This window comes from Accipiter gentilis, chromosome 32 (genome assembly GCF_929443795.1).
Source record: "Accipiter gentilis chromosome 32, bAccGen1.1, whole genome shotgun sequence".
NCBI lineage: Eukaryota > Metazoa > Chordata > Aves > Accipitriformes > Accipitridae > Astur > Astur gentilis.
The window spans coordinates 7,407,791-7,424,529 of NC_064911.1; the positions used below are offsets into that span (position 1 = coordinate 7,407,791).

Sequence of the window (16,739 nt, forward strand, 5' to 3'; positions counted from 1 at the left end):
GGGAGAGGCCAAAGCTGCTGGATTGCTGGAGGGGGGCATTCATTTAGGACGTGGGTTAGCCCAGGAGCTGCCGAACACTTGGATTCCTCTTGGGACTGTAGTGACTTGTGGATAGCAGGCGTGCTCTGCTGATTCATTTTCATCACTGTCAACATGGTGATCAAAGTCTTTGTAGCCACATCTTCGGGGTCTACAGCGGTAGGTGTCTCATTTGACATACTCCTCTTTCTGCTGGGATCAGGTTGGTAAATTAGCCTGGAAGATGCCAGGACAGCCTGAGTTTGCATGTGAGAAAAAAACACTGGATTTCTGCTAGTCTGCACTGACCACCTTATTCTTGAAAGCTGCTCAAGATGTAGAGAATTCCTGGTAATGTAGCTTGCTTGCGTGTGAGGCTTTACTACAGTTATAACATTTACATATAAATTATCTGTCATTTAATAGATTTACTTCTGTTTGAAAAAGTACATGCAATATATAGTCACTGAAGAAGGAAAAAGTGGATATTGTATTTGCACAAAAGCTAAGGTAGATTTTTTACACTAGAAATTAATGTATTTGTTTTTAAAATTTACTTTAGGACACTGCTCCTGCAAAATGGGAGCTCTGTCTAAGGAAGAGCCTGGAGCCAAAATAAGCTGAATAAAGTTATGCAGAAAAAAATTCTTTCCCACCTCCCTCCCTTTCCCTGTTTGTTGTTGTTGTTGGTTTTGTTTTTCCTTGGGTTTGTTTGGGTTTTTTTTTGGGGGGGGGGGGGGGGGGGGGGAGGGGGGGGATTATCTCCTGAAATGCTATACTGATGATTTTTGGTATTGAGATCTACTGCTGTAGCTGTCAGCATAGTGTATCAGCTGAAGGGAAGGGCATGTGAATAGTAGGGAGGCTGGAAGTCCATGGGAGGTGGGAACCGGGAAAGGACTGTTTCCTTTTATATCCAGTTCCCAGATGAGCTCAGATTGCAGTTTTCCTTTGGCAGTCACTCATTCCCAGTGACATGGCTAAACAAACTGGCTGGTGCTTGCACATAGCTGTAACTACGTCTCTGTCTCTCTGACACCAGCTCCGTGTCTTTAAGAAGTTTCCAGAGTTGAAAAGCTCTAAAAAGCACCCCCTGTTCATGGAGCCATCATCTTTAGAAAATGAACTGGCGGTCATTCACAAAAATTCAAATTGGAATACGGCTGATGAAGTTTGCAGTTCTTTTATCAGCTTGTCTCACCAGCCTATTGCTAACCCTGACACTAAATTTACTATTGACATTTTAGCATTCCTTTTTTTATAAGAAATGTCAGATGCAAGGGAAAAAAAGAAGAAAGGGTTGGAAACTGCAGGTTTGGTAATTTGTAATCTAGCAGTTACTGCTCAAGTGGCTTTATGAATTGCCATATGCTGTGGACTGGCAGTCTTTCCACTCCTGCTTGGTCTCCTCTTTTGGTCTCCTTTGGTTGGCCAGAGAAGACTTGTCCCTACCTCCTTTGCCACTTACCCATTTTCTGTGGGAATTTGTGACCGTGACGGAAATCCCAGTGTGGACATTCAGTATGTGTGGTGGGGACATCACCACCTCATGTGCCTTGAGGTATTGCTCGTGGCATAAACTGTTGCCACTCCACCTATAGGATTGGGGCTGTAGTTCAGCAAGGCAGTCGTATGAGAGCTTTGAATAAACACTGGTATTCAGAGATCACTTACACAATTAAAACTAAGTGTATTGTATATTTAACACTATCTGAACCAAGATCTTTCCTCTGCTATACACATTCCTTTTATCTCCTCCCAGCTAGCAGCTATAACTAACTCCCTTCCTCTTGGACTGCAGTGAAGGGATGTTTATGCTACATGGAACACTGAGCAACATGCAAGCTTTATCCAGCCATTTTGAGCTGTTTAGCATTGCTACTGTGGTTTATTACTGCTAAGAAAGATAGCTAATGCCAGTGAACTGCAATAGGTTTTAAGCTTATTAATGCCATCTTCACTGTATGTTAGCAGCCCACAAAAGCTGTTAGTGAGATCCCAGACATATACTGGAAGGAAGGGTATGGCATCTTTACACTGCAATATGCCTCTGTATTTCCTCTTTTCTGGTGTGTTGGGTATATGTGTAGCTGTAGCAATCTCAGAAGGCAGCATGTGTTCAGATTACTGATACATAATTGCAATGCCAAGTAAACACAATGTTCAGCAGGAGTAGTTTTCCACATTTGCTGATTAAAATGATGGAAGGTATCCTTTCAACGAACCTTTAATGAGTTTTGGTATATGTAAAATAAAACTCGCTTGTGCAAGAAGCCAGCACAAACCCCAATATATCACTAAAATCCTATTAAAAACAAATTTTGTATCAGCCTTGTACAGCTTTTCCTCAGAAGAATGAATTTAATCCCTGAAGAGCTTAAATAGGAAGTCTAAGTTGTCCTAGTAGCACTGTGCTCTCTTCAATGTGTCTGATCCTGATCAAATGCATGCTGTTCATTCTGAATTTCAAAATAAGATGGGCCAAACGTCCTATGGTGTAAATCAGCAGAGGATCATTGGTAAAGAATGAAAAATGTTTCTACTCTATGTACTACACAGTCACACTACTACTAATTGCAATGGGTTATCATGTTAATAAATACTTCCTAAAAGTGAATGCCATAAACCCAGTAACATTCTGGTGCTCTGGATCAGCTGCTTGGATGGTATAATTCACTGTGGCCCTAGAGCAAATCTGCAGTCCATGTTTTTCCCCTCAATGATTCAGAAATTTATTTTAAATAACTTTAGCTTTATTATCTTTCTTCTCCACACTTAGCTGATATTGAACTATTCATTAAGGCAAGCAGAAGTGGAGACACTTATTTATAGCGCTAAACAGTACTAAATGCTTGGCTTGAAGCAAGCGATAAAAAAATAAAATAATTTTGTTACTAGCCACAGAGGTTTTTAGAAATGGGTAATATCCTGCAAGGTTCTAAAGTACCATGAATCACGGGAGAAAGGGGGATTGTGTCTTACAGAGAGGATGTCTTCCAAATTCTTGCTTACTGCTGCTCACGGTTAGGGCACCTCCAAAATCCTTTTATTCCCAGCATTTCTGGTGACATTTTATGAACTTGCCCACCTTCAGATCTGTAGGTCTCAGAAAGACTGAGGAAAATGCAGGCTATTTGAATTATGTCCTCTAAAATACAGGGTAGGGGTTTGTCATCCGTGACTGATTTTAGCCATATATAAACCTGAGCTCAAATTTCAAATCACTTTCAAGTCAAATCAGAAGTTAGAGTGTGATAAATAAGAATAATTATCAGGAATATGTTGTCCATGTGGTGTTAAAACCAGAAGCTACAGCAACTCTGCCTACCAACATTAATGTTCCTCTTACTATAAGTTGTTGACTATGTACTGTGTGCTTCTGCTATAGGCAGTTGGTCAACCCGAATGCTCTGGATTGTGAGGATATAGATGATAATATTTAATTATGCATCAGGTGAAACTAATATTACGTGTAGCTCTTACACTCTAACTAGATAATGTTTATTTGAAACAGGTTTTTTCATCTTTTAAGGGACCAGCAGCTAGGGATGGTGGAACTTAAGCTTTGTTGAAAGGGAAAATGACACTGATGAAATAATATCCTGCTCACCACCACTTCCCAAGGAATCTATGCCCAAGTAATCCGAATTCTTCCCATGCCACCAGACACAAGTGAGGGCACAAACAGGCTCCTGCAAGCTCATCCATTCTGGGAAAAACGTTCCATGTCCTCTGTGTTGTTACGTCCTGGAAGATTCCCTCTCTTGAGTGCTGTTTGCTGGAGAGATTCTTTCGGTTGCCCAGCTACCTAGTGCCAGCCACAGCAGAGGCTTGCTTTATGGTTTCATACATAGCATCTCCCAAGTCTTCTGCTCTGCCTAAACCCTAGTAATTGTAAGCCTTAAGACATAGTACATCTTCTGCATAGTTTATTGTTGTTATCATAATGAGAAACATCTTCCCTTTTCCTTATGCAGGCAGAATTGCATGTAACTTTTTATTTTTCCTCAACTTTCATTTTTCACGCAACCCTCTCCTAATTTTTGCTTTCTGTGCTGGTGCTGGCTGAGCGTCCTGTGTATTATGAAACTCAAGCTGAAGAAAAATTGTTTATCCAGGTTTAATTCTAAAAGCAAGGGAGCACAGAATCTATAGCTCAGTTTCCATTATCTCCTCACAGGCACTATCTGTCCAGGACACTAGCTATTCCCGAAGCCATATCTGCTTCAGTGCCTGTGTCCAAAGAGACAAGCTGACGCTGAAATTGCAGCTGACAGCACTTCAGTGCACTGGCTTTCAGAGCATGTGGTGAAACTCTTAGTACTGGCTCATGCAGATTTTATTAACCATTTATGCAAATATTATCCTGCCACTTCCTCCAGTGAAGTGTCCTTCAAGTAATCCTTTCTGTCACCTGAACGTGTTCTGCAAATAACTGTGCAGCTAAATAGCCATTACGAACATGGCCTCTGTTTAAAAAGGGAAAATAAGAATGTAAATAAGCACTTTTGAGATCTGCCAACTGCATGGCTTTTGAACGCTTTGGATTAGTGTTTCCATTCAAAGTGATATACTTTTTTTAGCTCACCATAAACTTCTGTTGTTGTCATAAAAATGTACAGCATTTTATGTTTGTTATTTTTTATAAGCAAGCATAGCTGTATAGATAGGTACTTCCTTATTTAAACAAGAAAAAAGAAATTTTATCCTCAATCATGAAAATTCATTCTTCCAATATAATAGGCTATCACTCCACTTCAGCTTTTCAGGTTTATTAGATTATAGAAATACATAATCATTAATTATTTCTCATCTCATTGTCTGTCTCAGACTGATTTACACTAGTTTGGTGTCACTTTAAATTCAGTTGTTCAGATGTCTGACTTGTGAAAGACATGGTTTCAAATCATATGATGGCTCATTTGTAAAAATTACCTTGATACATCGTTCTAGCTACTGTCTATATAAGACACTAACTTGCTGCATGGAGTAGCTTGACTGGGAGAAGAGAGTCATGTCTGGAACGTGATTGTGCTAGATAGTAATTCAGCTGTCTGTGACCAAAGAGCAGCTTGAGAGAATTTGTATAGATCAGTCCAAACAGTGCTTACTTCAAATGCTGCAGTATTTGTAGGGCTAAAGTTTGACCTTGCAGCTCTTAGACAAGTTAGACATATATTTCTTTAAATGTTGCTTATGAGTAGCATTCCTTTAGTAGAGAAGTATAGTGAGTATTACAACTTCAAAGTAAATGGATAGGTTATAAGGTTGACGCTTGCATCCTAGGTCTGTACAGAACTAGTATCAAGGGCAATAAGGGCCGTGACTGAATTTTAGGTGGCACAGAAGCTGTGTATGACATGCTTTATTTGTATGTAATATATTCTTCATGGTCCAACTGGAACATCATTCTGTAATGTGGGAAATATTCAAGCACAGGAGTTAAGCTGTACTGGATTTTCATTGAGCTTTCACTCGTATTTAATTATGCCCAGCATTAAAGAACAGGGACAGAGAAAAACATGTGGCTCACGGAAAGCTAAATGTCATATGTAATGAGTAGGAAAAAGGAGACTGTTACATGTTGAGGAGAATATGTACATTCTCAGACCTGTGCTGACTTTAGGCAGGATTAGTTTAGGTATTTGTAGACCACACTCATAGATCTGGGAACAGAGTAGGAGGCTCCCTGCTGAGCCTCATTTCTTAGATGGAGGTATGACTGCTTCCAGGGAGGAAAGAAAGAAGCTGGGGGGAGGCAGGGGGAAGTAATGGCAGTGCTCTGGGTGCTGAGAAGCAGTGTTGAATCTCAGCTCCAAAAAGTTTGGGGGCTACTGGAGCAGTGGCTCCAACTTGACATAACTTGCATTAGTTCTGCTTGTAATAGCAATTGCTTTTAGAAAACGATTTTCTTTTTAAAGAAGGAATTTTGTTTTCCTCTTTCCTAACCAGATCAAAAAGAAACAGCAAGAAGTAGTTGGCTTTTTAGAGGCCAACAAGATTGACTTTCAGCAAATGGACATAGCAGGTGATGAGGACAACAGGAAATGGATGAGAGAGAATGTCCCAGGTGAAAAAAAGCCTCAGAATGGAATTCCTCTCCCTCCACAGATCTTCAACGAGGAGCGGTACTGTGGGGTAAGAAACCGTTTGGAAATTTAAATACCTTCAGAGAGTCTTCTTTCAGAGAAGGTGACTCTTTTCCATTAGTAGGAAGCATCAAACAAACTCCTTAAGAAAATTTGAGATTCACGTTGAAAGAACAATTCTTAGAAAGCATTTTTTTAGGCACAGAAAAGCAATGAAACAAAAGATTACTCCTTTTTAACAGAAAAATACACACGGAAGGAAAACTGACTAGAGAAACTCTGCTTAACAGACTGTATGGATTATCCCCCGCAGACCCAGAGCCTATGCAGGACCCAGAGCTCACTGCAAGGCATGGAGTTTCCCACCTGCGAGGAGCTCTGTGTTTTCCTCTCACACTCTCCTCCCTCCTGCTGTGTAGCTCACTCACAAGTTGTCCTGCTTTTGGCTCTCTGCCCACACTCTCACGTCAGCTCCTGAAAACCAAAGGCAGTACTGTCTAGGTGATACTATGGCTTCTTCACACAATACCTCCGGATAACCAAACGTAGATTATGAGGACAGCTCAGCTGCCCCTGGAGTAGTAAATGCCCATTTATGTAGTTTGACAATACCGAGCTACTCAAGACTAGTGGCGTTCATAGCAAGGCTGATCTGCTGTCTCTAGCTGTATTGCCCTTTGCTTCTTGAACTTTCAGTTAATTTTGCGTGGTGAGTGTTGGTATTCTGTTTGTTTGACACAGACTCATCTGGGTTGCTAGGAAGTCAAGCAGATGTCTGAGGCACCAGGGGTTGTGGACAGGAATCTTTCTTTTCCATTATATTATACAAATAAATAGGAATTATAGTTGACTGGAATATTTCTAGTATGTGGTTTGAATTATTGAAATTATATTGGTTATTCAATAAATATCCAACTCTTCATAACAGAAATTGTAACACTCATCAGATGCTTTCACATTTTCATATATGCTTGTAAAAGGTTATTTCTCTTGAGAGAGTTTGTTCAAATCAGTGATAGCTCATACTGTATCAGCATGAATATTAGAATCATGAATCAAAAGAGATATCTGAGACAGTTTTTTTCTTATAGTCTGGATGGAAATACAGTCTGGAAAGTACGCTGATATGATCGCTGAAATGAACTTGCAAAGTACTCTGAAACGCAGATCACATAGTGAGCCCAGTTTTAAGTTACTCCACAAATCCAGTGTGAACTACTGCAAAGGTTGTTTTGAGACAGAAGGGATTTACATGCCACTAAGTTTTCAGAATTAACTTCAGTGCTCTCAGAACAAAAATTGCTAGTATGAATAATGGAGTGCAATTGTTTCCTCATTTTCTCACAGGAATCTTAAAAGAGAACTTGGTAGGTTAGAGTTCATGTGCATTTCAACATCCAGTCTGCACAAATAAAAGGTATAATTTGATATATCTTACTCTGGATTTTGTGGCAGCCAATGTTGCAATAAATATTTCTGATATTCCCTGGAGAGGTTATATGGTGAATTAAAGAGTAATTGCCTTACAAAATGTTTCAGCTGGTCAGCCTTGCCAGTAAATGATAAATATACTGTTTTAACTCCATGTCTGAAGCTATTTCAGGAAGCCAGATAATCTACATCTTGAAATAAATTTAAGTTAAGACAGAGTCCTTTGCAAAGGCATCTCCATGTGGAAAGGGGTTGCAGCTACTGATTTAAAAAGTAAATCAAATTTACAATTAGTCTAAAAGTCTCCGGAGTTCTAATGTACCCAGCTCTCAGAGCTCATAGCTAACGATCCCAGTAGGTGCATAACAAAGATTAATTTATAGCATCATTATTTCAAAATAAATAAGTTAAGGAGATCCATATCAGTACATGAGCCTTATCCTTCTCCTCAGGGGAAGGTGCCTTAAGGGAACTGCACAGTGAGTGTGAAGTGGGATTATGTGGGCTAGTTGAGAACATGGCCAGAGACTGGCAGACTGGTGCAAAATCCCTCCAAGTGACATGATGTCTTCTGCAACATGTCTACAGTATAAAGCTGGGGATTTGCATTCTACTTCCCTGCATAATCTGTGCAGGTCCAACAGACCCATCATTCTGAAATCCAGAACTGTTTTATGCTGTTTAAAGTTTACATGGTATATCTTAACTCTTCCCCTGTGTACCACTTCCTTTGCCCTCAGCTGCTTTATTAAAAATAGGGCTGCAAATTGCAAAGTTCTGTCTGAGTCATGGACTCCAATCCAGTGTCCTGAATTCATGAAAATGCCTTTAAAATATGTTGCTCTTATTAGTACAGTCTTCAAGGGCCTCAAACTTGTGGCATCTAGAAACCTTCAAATTTGTAGCCTGGGTAAATGAAGCTACTTTATACCCATTTCCTGGTATGCCAAAATCACCCTTTAGCTTAAACAGCTCTAGCTCAATGTATTTTTAAATGGGAATCATATCCTCTGTTAATCTTCATTTTGCTATGCTAAACAAGTCAAGCTCTTTACACCTATTTTTTTGTAAGACATTTTATCTTTCTCCTTCCTACTGATTTTTTCCTTTCTTCATTCCCAGATAGTCCTTTGGTTTTAGGTCAAACTTGTTACACTTCATTACTCATCATTCTCCTTTCTGAGATCACTCTTTTCCCTCACTTCTCTTCCTATTGGTTGTCCTGTATGTTTTGGTCCCATTCACACATGTGCATGTGTATATGCTTTAGCAGCATGCTTGCCTGGGACCACTGGCCTTGGGAGATGAAAATTCAGGAGAAAAGATTTCCTTCCTCACCCTGAGAAAGAGGGATTTGGAGAGAGACATGACAACCTTCAAATATTTTAAGGGCTGCAGCAAAAAGGAATTAATTATTGGTCTGAATTCAGTATTGACCCTGCTTTGAGCAGGAGGTTGGACTAGATGGTCCACTGAGGTGTCTTTCCACCTCTCACCACCAACCATCCTGTGGTTCCAGGATTTTGTAAAATATGACTGCTCCACACCCACTTGGAGGTGGGACAAGATATAATGAGCAAAAAATGCAGCAAAGAAACTTTAAGTCAGACATTAGAAAAAAATATGTAGTTTTCAGGAGATAGTCTCATTATCTAATTAAAGGTCATTACCAATGGATGGGAGAAACACCTATCAGGAATAGCGTAGTGGTTCCTACCTTGGAGAAATGGTCCTCTGAGATCTTCTCCAATCCCTTCGTCTGCAGTTCAGTGAAATTTTGGGCGTGGAGGTAAGGGAAGAGGGGATTCTGGGGACTGGTGAGGCAGCTTCCTTTTCATGCTCTAACAGACTCACATAATGAGCAAGTAAATGCAGTCCTGTTGCTAATCTCCTTTTCTGCTGATTCGTAAAAGTATCTGCATCTTCTGGCTGATGCTGAAGAGCTGCTTCACTTCCTAAATTGTACAGTAAAATGGAGGTTTCTTGTGAATGCCTTTATGGAAATACACTGTGACCAGCTTTTCCATGAGGTTAGAGAAGCTTAAGACTTACTTATAAATAGCTTGAATCTTATTTTTCTTTCAGATCTTTGGTATTGCCACTTAAAGAAACAGATTAGAAATTGATTCATTTTGTATGCCTGGCTATAGCACCAATTTCAAGTATCCATTCTAATCCGTCAGTGTTGGCAATTATGATCTTATTTGATCTTTTTCTTAAGCTGCTTCTTTGCTCATGTCTAGACAGACATCTGCATCTGTGTCACTTTCTAAATATATTGAGCACTCTGTTGCTCTTGTCTTTGTTTTTCTTAACAAAAAGCCCTAGAAAACTAGCAAAGAAATGGAATATAAACTTCTGGTTTTCTCTGTAAACTGAAATCTATGCTTTCCTTTGTAAACTGAAATCCACAGAATAAACTACCCATGTACATATTTTTTTAAAGAATCTCTGAATTATTAGGTAAGACTTTTACTTCATGCTTCATATAGCTGCTACAGTCAAATATACAGAAATCGTAGGGACCTCTGGAGGTCTGCAGTCCAGCCTGCAGCTCAAAGTGAGGATAGCTTTAAAGTTAGCTTATATAGCTTTGGGCTTTGGACATCTGAGTTTCAAAAGTCTCCAAGGATGGTGTTTCCATGCCCTCTCTGTGTGCTCTGACGTGGTGCCGTACCACTCATGTGGGGAAGAACTTTCCACTGATGTCGAATTGGAGTTTGCTGTTTTGCTGTCTGGCATTTCCACGGTGGTCATACAAAGGATGATAGCATAGAGTGTATATGTGCATTTTCACTCATATCATAAAGAAAAACCCATTGATTTTTTTAAAAATATGTTTCACTGTATTTTTCAAAGACTAGTTCCAAAGACAAATGACACCATTAGCCTCTGCCTAGACCATTTACGTCTTCTCATACAGGTATAATATTTTTGCATACCTGAAATAAATTGTTACTGCTCATTTTTCTTACTGCCTGCCTTGGGAACAGTTATCTTTGGTCCTTCAGTGAATGGAGATGTGAACAAGTCACCATTAAGAAAGTAAGAGTGCAAATATACAATAGAAAAACTATTCCATGGTCACTGTAGTCATGCTTTTACCCCATGCTAAATACATTATAGCTTGCTTCTCAGTGTAAGCAAGGTAAGTGACCTTCCATTTACTGTGAGATACCGCATTTACTGTGGGATGTCATTGTACACTACCAGTTGCCAAGGAGTACCTGATATGATAGAAGGTTGTATCCTCTTCTGATAAGGGGTTAATCTGGTCATTCACACTACCTGCCTGTGCTCTCAGGTCTGGTTATCTACAAGGCTGTGTGTCTCCGGAGATTTTTAGTACACTTACAATCTGCTGCTTTTCTGTCGTGGTTCTCTGGGGAGAAACTAACAACAAGACGTATAAAATACCAAGGCCACTTCATGGCCATTCCTTGTCATAGTCTTCTCTTTGTTTCCCAGCTATTGACATGTTGTGCCATAGTTTGCTTAGGCTGTTTTATGAGTATTTGGTATGCAGGAGGACACAAGTTTCCTGTGTTTGTATGGCCTGACAAAGGCCCATGTCAAATTCCAGCCCTTTGAATTGCAGAAAATCCTTGTGTTCTTGTTTGCTGTATTGCTCCTAAGTTTATAGGTTAGACTTCAGACACTGGCTTTTTTAAATACTTAGGGTGGACCTGGGTTAGATAAGAAGGAGAACCCCACAGCAACATGAAAACAACAAAGACATGGTTTGAGAAATGGGTGGCCTGGAACAGCAGCAGGTATTCTGCCTGGTCAGGGCAAAATGTGCTCTGGGGCTTCTCCCAGACTGGACAGTTCCCATTGCCTGTAGCTAGGTCTGTGTGAAAGCCAATCTGTCTCTTAGGTAAATCAGTGAAAGAGGCAGTCGTTTATCCTGTCTGTTAAGCTATGTTACCTCTTTCAAACTGGACTGAAATGTCATTGGTTCCATTCTTGTTGATATTAAGGTGTCTTCTAAACCATCCACTCCAGCCTTTCCCTAGCATTACCCTTGGCCAATAATTCATTCTCTAGAAATGCTAAAACAGTCCAATAAAACAACTCAGGTCCTAACCCATCTTTACAAACAAGTCTCAAGGATGACTCAGCACCTTATTATTTACAGGTTTCTAGTTTTGGAGTTATTTGGGATGAGAAGGAGGATGATAACGTAGTCAAGGCAGTAGTCTAGGACTCGGCAGACATGCGTTCAGTCCCCTGTCCTACACAGAGCTGCCATGTAATTGTGGGCCAGTCACTTATGACCAGAGTTTCTGCTGCGATGTTAAATACATGTTGATTTTTACCTGTGTAAGATGTGAGCCATGAACTCCCCAGTAACAAACCAGCGATAGCAGACCTTCCTTAATTGATAGGAAAGTTGTACAGGTGAATATAGTAAAGGCCATGGAAGTTCTAGATGGTAGGATAGGAGCCATCCCTCAAGTCTTTTCAGTTATATTAGCACTGAAGAGAAAACAGGCATTTAACATAATGATTTATAACTTCAATTCACAAGTGGACAAGACATTTTGGCTGGTCCATATATGTCAGAGGGAACAACACAGTCCTTTGGCAAGTTTGGCTGAAAAGTAACTGCATTTTCTAACCAGAATGCTTTTCTTTAAAATAAACAGTTTCATTATTATCATTTCACTTGTGCTGTTATGTTGACTGTTGCCTTTTATTTGCCATAAAGCTGTCCAGGGTTTTGAAGGCCTATTTTGTGTTCTTATTCACAGCAAATTTTATTTTTTAACATTTAAAGGGGAATAACTTTGCTTTGGTGTATACAGCTGAGGCACATTAAAATGAGATGCTTAATTTTATCTGATTCTGACATAGATGTGATATAATTAAAGTGTAAATCTCTGAAGAGATTTGCCCATTTGATCATTTTGCCAGCCAGTATGAAACTTCCTTTATCTGAGTTTTCTTCCTGGGGTTTATATAATGTAGGCACTTGTACAAATGCATAGTCATTCTTATCAATATAAGAAAGATTTGCTTGGGCTAGTGTCTTCCTCCTGTGCTTTTTGTTTGATTTTTGTTACCAATTCTCTGTTGTTTGTTCCTTTTTTTAGGATTTTGAATCCTTTTTCTCTGCTAAAGAAGAAAATATTATTTATTCGTTCCTGGGTCTTGCTCCTCCTCCAGGCACAAAGGTATGCACTGCTCTACTTCTGTGGGGGACATTTATTTGATTTTAATAAAGGTTGAAGATAGACAGTGACTCAGCATATCAAATAAGGGGCAGTGACAAGCATTACATTAGGTGCTGGTGCAGCAAAGTGTTCTTAAGGGAGAAAAAAGTGGCTGCTTCAGTAAATATTAGAAAATACTTCTCCCCTTCTTTTACTGCAGGCTTGTTACCATGCCTCCAGCTGATGATTTTTTTGTTGTTATTGTTGTCACAAGGCAGGATTTTATCATGTTCCATTTTTAAACAATGCAGAATTTCCTAATGCAATTTATAGGTTGTGTTATTTACAAGAAACCTTCCATCTGACTGCATCAAACCTTAGGGAAACAGGGTTTGTACTGGCCACCAGCAGAGGAGCTGGGGTATGAATCTGTTCCATCCTCTGTGTGTACATGAAGACTGGCACTATGGGGTTTGCACCCTCTGCCTTGAGGAAGTAACTTAAAGTCTCACTCAGGACTTCACAAAATCCCTTTGGCAAGTCTACCCATTGTCCTCCGTCCACTGTATTTTGACAATGTTCTAATATATATATGGCAAAAGAAAAAGATTTTTTTATTATTATTTTTTTCTTTTTTTCTTTTTCTTCATTTTACAGAAAACAATGTGTTTTATCTTTAACAGAGTCTTCTTCTAATTAGAAGTTTTATAACTGAGAGCATTACAGCTTTCTTACCCTGAGATCATGTTAGATGACAATCTAATGTTGCCATCTTTAACATGGGTGATTCAACAAAAGAAATGAATCGAGAGAGTGATGAGCCAGAGTGATAGGAGGACTCTGCTGCATTGTGGTGACCTGGCTGAAGAACTGCCCTGGCGCATGAGATCTGCCTTCTGGTCCAACTCTGCTGCCAACTGTGTAGCAACTCTGAGTGAAACGCTGTTGTAAATGTCCCTGGTTTTCCTCCTCTGTAAAAGCAGAGAGAAAAAGGAGCCTCTGCTAAGTGCTTTGACAGCTACAGATGAAGAGATACCCAGGGGAGAGCCACAGTTGCTATAAATGTCTTTGACGCTGAGTCCCTGAGTGATAAGGAGCAAGTGATTTAAACTTTCTGCTTTAGCTGCGCCATCTCCCACCAAGGGATATAAAAATTACTTGCCTACCTCACAAGGGTCTTGTGAGAATTCATTTAATTAACATCCACAAAGCCATGAAAGGCTTAAAGGACTGCAGGTATTACATATTATAATTATTATAAAAGATATGTGGAGAATCATTGAGATAAAGAAAATTGCATTTTTCCATCTTCCCACTTCATATATTATCTGCTCCTTCATGCAAGCTTCTGTTAGATAGCTTGTCTATGAAGGAAAGTAACAATTTTTTAGAATTCATTCACTCCCAGCTGTCAGCAGAGGCTATTACAGTTTCTACTTTGTGACAACTTTGTAAATGTTGAAAATAACATGTTCAGTACATTCTGCTGGGCAGATTAATGTTAGTGCTATTGGTAGGAACCAATTATGGTTTATGCTGATTAACTGCTGCATTGGTGGTGGTGGCAATTGTTTCAGTTCAGAAAGTGGAAATAAGTGAGAGTGTTTTTAAAAAAATCCATGTAAAGAGTGGAAGTATATTTACATTGTCTCCCTTTTAGAATCTGTTCCTGAATTTGAGAGAGACATATACAAGTGGTTTACCATTTATTGCAGAAGTGTTTCTCAGCAGCTTCACTGCATGACAGTCTGGCTGTGCTTTGTCATACAAATAACCTTGCTGCACTGCTTCTGCTTTCCTTTCATTAGGCTGTCAATTCAACCTTAGCATGAAGTACAATGAATGGATCGTGACACTGATTTCCCGCAGCCTGAATCTGGAATAATAAGTCAGGTGTGGAAGAGATGGTGATGATGACACATATGACAGGGTTTCCTACTAATCCCTTCTTAAATAATTTTTTTTTTTTTTTTCTGGAATATGGTGATAATTTATAAAAGAAGCAAACTATAAAGCACAGAAACACCACAAAACAGTCAGTAAGTATTTGCTTTCTGGGGTTTTTTACCCCACTGAGACATTAAAATGTTAATATGAAGCTGATACATGTTTTATACTCATGCCTCAGAAGAGTCTCTTTCCTTTTGCATCCATCTTTTGTCTCATATTGCATCAGCAGTAGAGAAGCTCTTTAATGACCATGATGCTGTTTCACAGCACTGTCCACTAGGATCCTGACCCAGGACTGTTTTGAGTCTATTGTCTAGAGCAAGCAGGGAACTTTTTGCTACTCCCTCAACAAATTATAACTTCCCAACAAAACACTTGTAGTTAAATGCATTGCCACGTCAGCCTGCTGAGTGCAAAATACATGTTTCAGTTCTGCAATTTCTCATTTTTGCAGCCCTGACTTCTCTCTGGGTCAGGTGGCTACAACTTGTCACCAGACCTACTCGTTGAGTGTTTACATTGAACTGTTACTGCTAGGTATTGGAGCTCTGGTGGTGCCAGACCCTAATGTGCAAGCTGATCTACATTTACAGGGTGAGTCTGATATGTCTAGGACAAATCAAAGTTGTCAGCAAGGTGCAGATTGACTCTGAGACACATGTGAAGAAGCTCTGAATACACACAGATACAAAGACAACCCTTCTCAGACCTGCAGCGCACAAGCAACGTAGTCTTTACACATTTATTTAAGTATCCTCTTACTTACAAAAAAGCTGTAATTATTTCAGTAGGAAATAGCAAATCAACATCAAAGTCAACCAGACTGGCTGGAGAACAGGCTGCGGGGCAGCTCCCTGAGTAGACGCCTACCCCTCTCTGCAGCCAGCCCTGTTCAGATTTCTGCTAAGGGTTCTGGTCAGGTACCACTGTACAAATGGCCAGTTGCTGTGTCCATCACCGTGTTTCCAGATCCAATACAATGAATTATTTAGATGCCTGGATGGCATGTGTAAACTTCTGCAGATCTTGGTGGAAAGGCTGAAGCTCTAAATGCTAATGGTTTGCTTAGACCACTGTGAGAGTCAGGCAAAGATCTTCACACTTTTTTCCCTCTATACCAAGTACATTTTTTTATCCTTAAAGGGTGCTATGTGGTCATAAAACTCAGTGACATTGCAGGAAACCAATAAATATTTTTGGTACTTCAGAAAGGGTCAATTAGCTCACATCATCCTCTCTTCTTGTTGCCTCCCCATGACACTGTTTTCTAAAGCATCATTTAACAGGGATGAGTAGCACAGTTTTATGTGCCTAAGAGAAGAAGCAGGCAAAGTGTTTGTGTTAATAAGTTCTCTAGTCTGTTAATATGAAATACCTTCTCACTTGAAGGAATACCTGGTCTAGAATACTTCTAGCTTCTAAACATGTTTGATGGCAGGCTGGGATTTAGCGGACAGCTGTGCTTTATGCCTGACCCAAAGATCACTCAAGTTAGTGATGGATTTCTGAATGATCCCATTTAATCTTGGATTAGTGGCATGAACACTGATGTGCCAATAGTATGTGTGTGTACATTTGAGCTATAATCAATGTAGTTTGTATGTCTAGGGTCGGGTGTGTCAGTCTCAACTGCCCCCAAAGTTGGGTATGTTTCTTTTCAAAGGCCCCATCACTTTTATGCTTAGTCTGAGACAGTTCTCAATATTCTTGAAAATGCTCTGAAATATTGGTTATGTGTGAACAGCCCATTACAAGCTCCAGTTGCACTGCTTGGTTTCTAAACTGGCACAGGTGAATTGTTTTCTCAATGAGTTTCTTATTACTTAAACTAAGATGACGAACAGTATGCTGTATTACTACACCTTCTGAGTATTTTAGCAAGGTTTGAATGCAGGTAATTAATTGCTTTTTATTTTCAAGGACAATCAGAATTTTAGAGAAATTTGTTAACTGCTCTGGAATACTGCTTCTGCTTCCCAGAAGTCCAGAGAGGCAGTAGATTGTAGCAAGATCATTTAGGTTTGCAATTGCTCTGTGAACTCAGTGAAGCTGATTTACTTGAGCTGAGGGTCTGTTTTTAAATCTTGTATATACT

The 16,739-nt window shown here is 39.6% G+C and overlaps 1 protein-coding gene across 2 annotated transcripts in view; it reads left to right on the plus strand.

Annotated features, from left to right (window-relative positions):
- SH3BGR (SH3 domain binding glutamate rich protein) overlaps positions 1-16,739 on the plus strand; it is a 29,402-nt gene continuing 12,663 nt past the window's right edge. For both annotated transcript variants that reach the window (XM_049835041.1, XM_049835042.1), the window contains exons 1-3: positions 1-198; positions 5,971-6,156; positions 12,635-12,715. In XM_049835041.1, the coding sequence (XP_049690998.1) occupies positions 154-198; positions 5,971-6,156; positions 12,635-12,715 (312 nt within the window). In that variant the 5' untranslated portion in view covers positions 1-153. The remainder of the gene's footprint in view (positions 199-5,970; positions 6,157-12,634; positions 12,716-16,739) is intronic.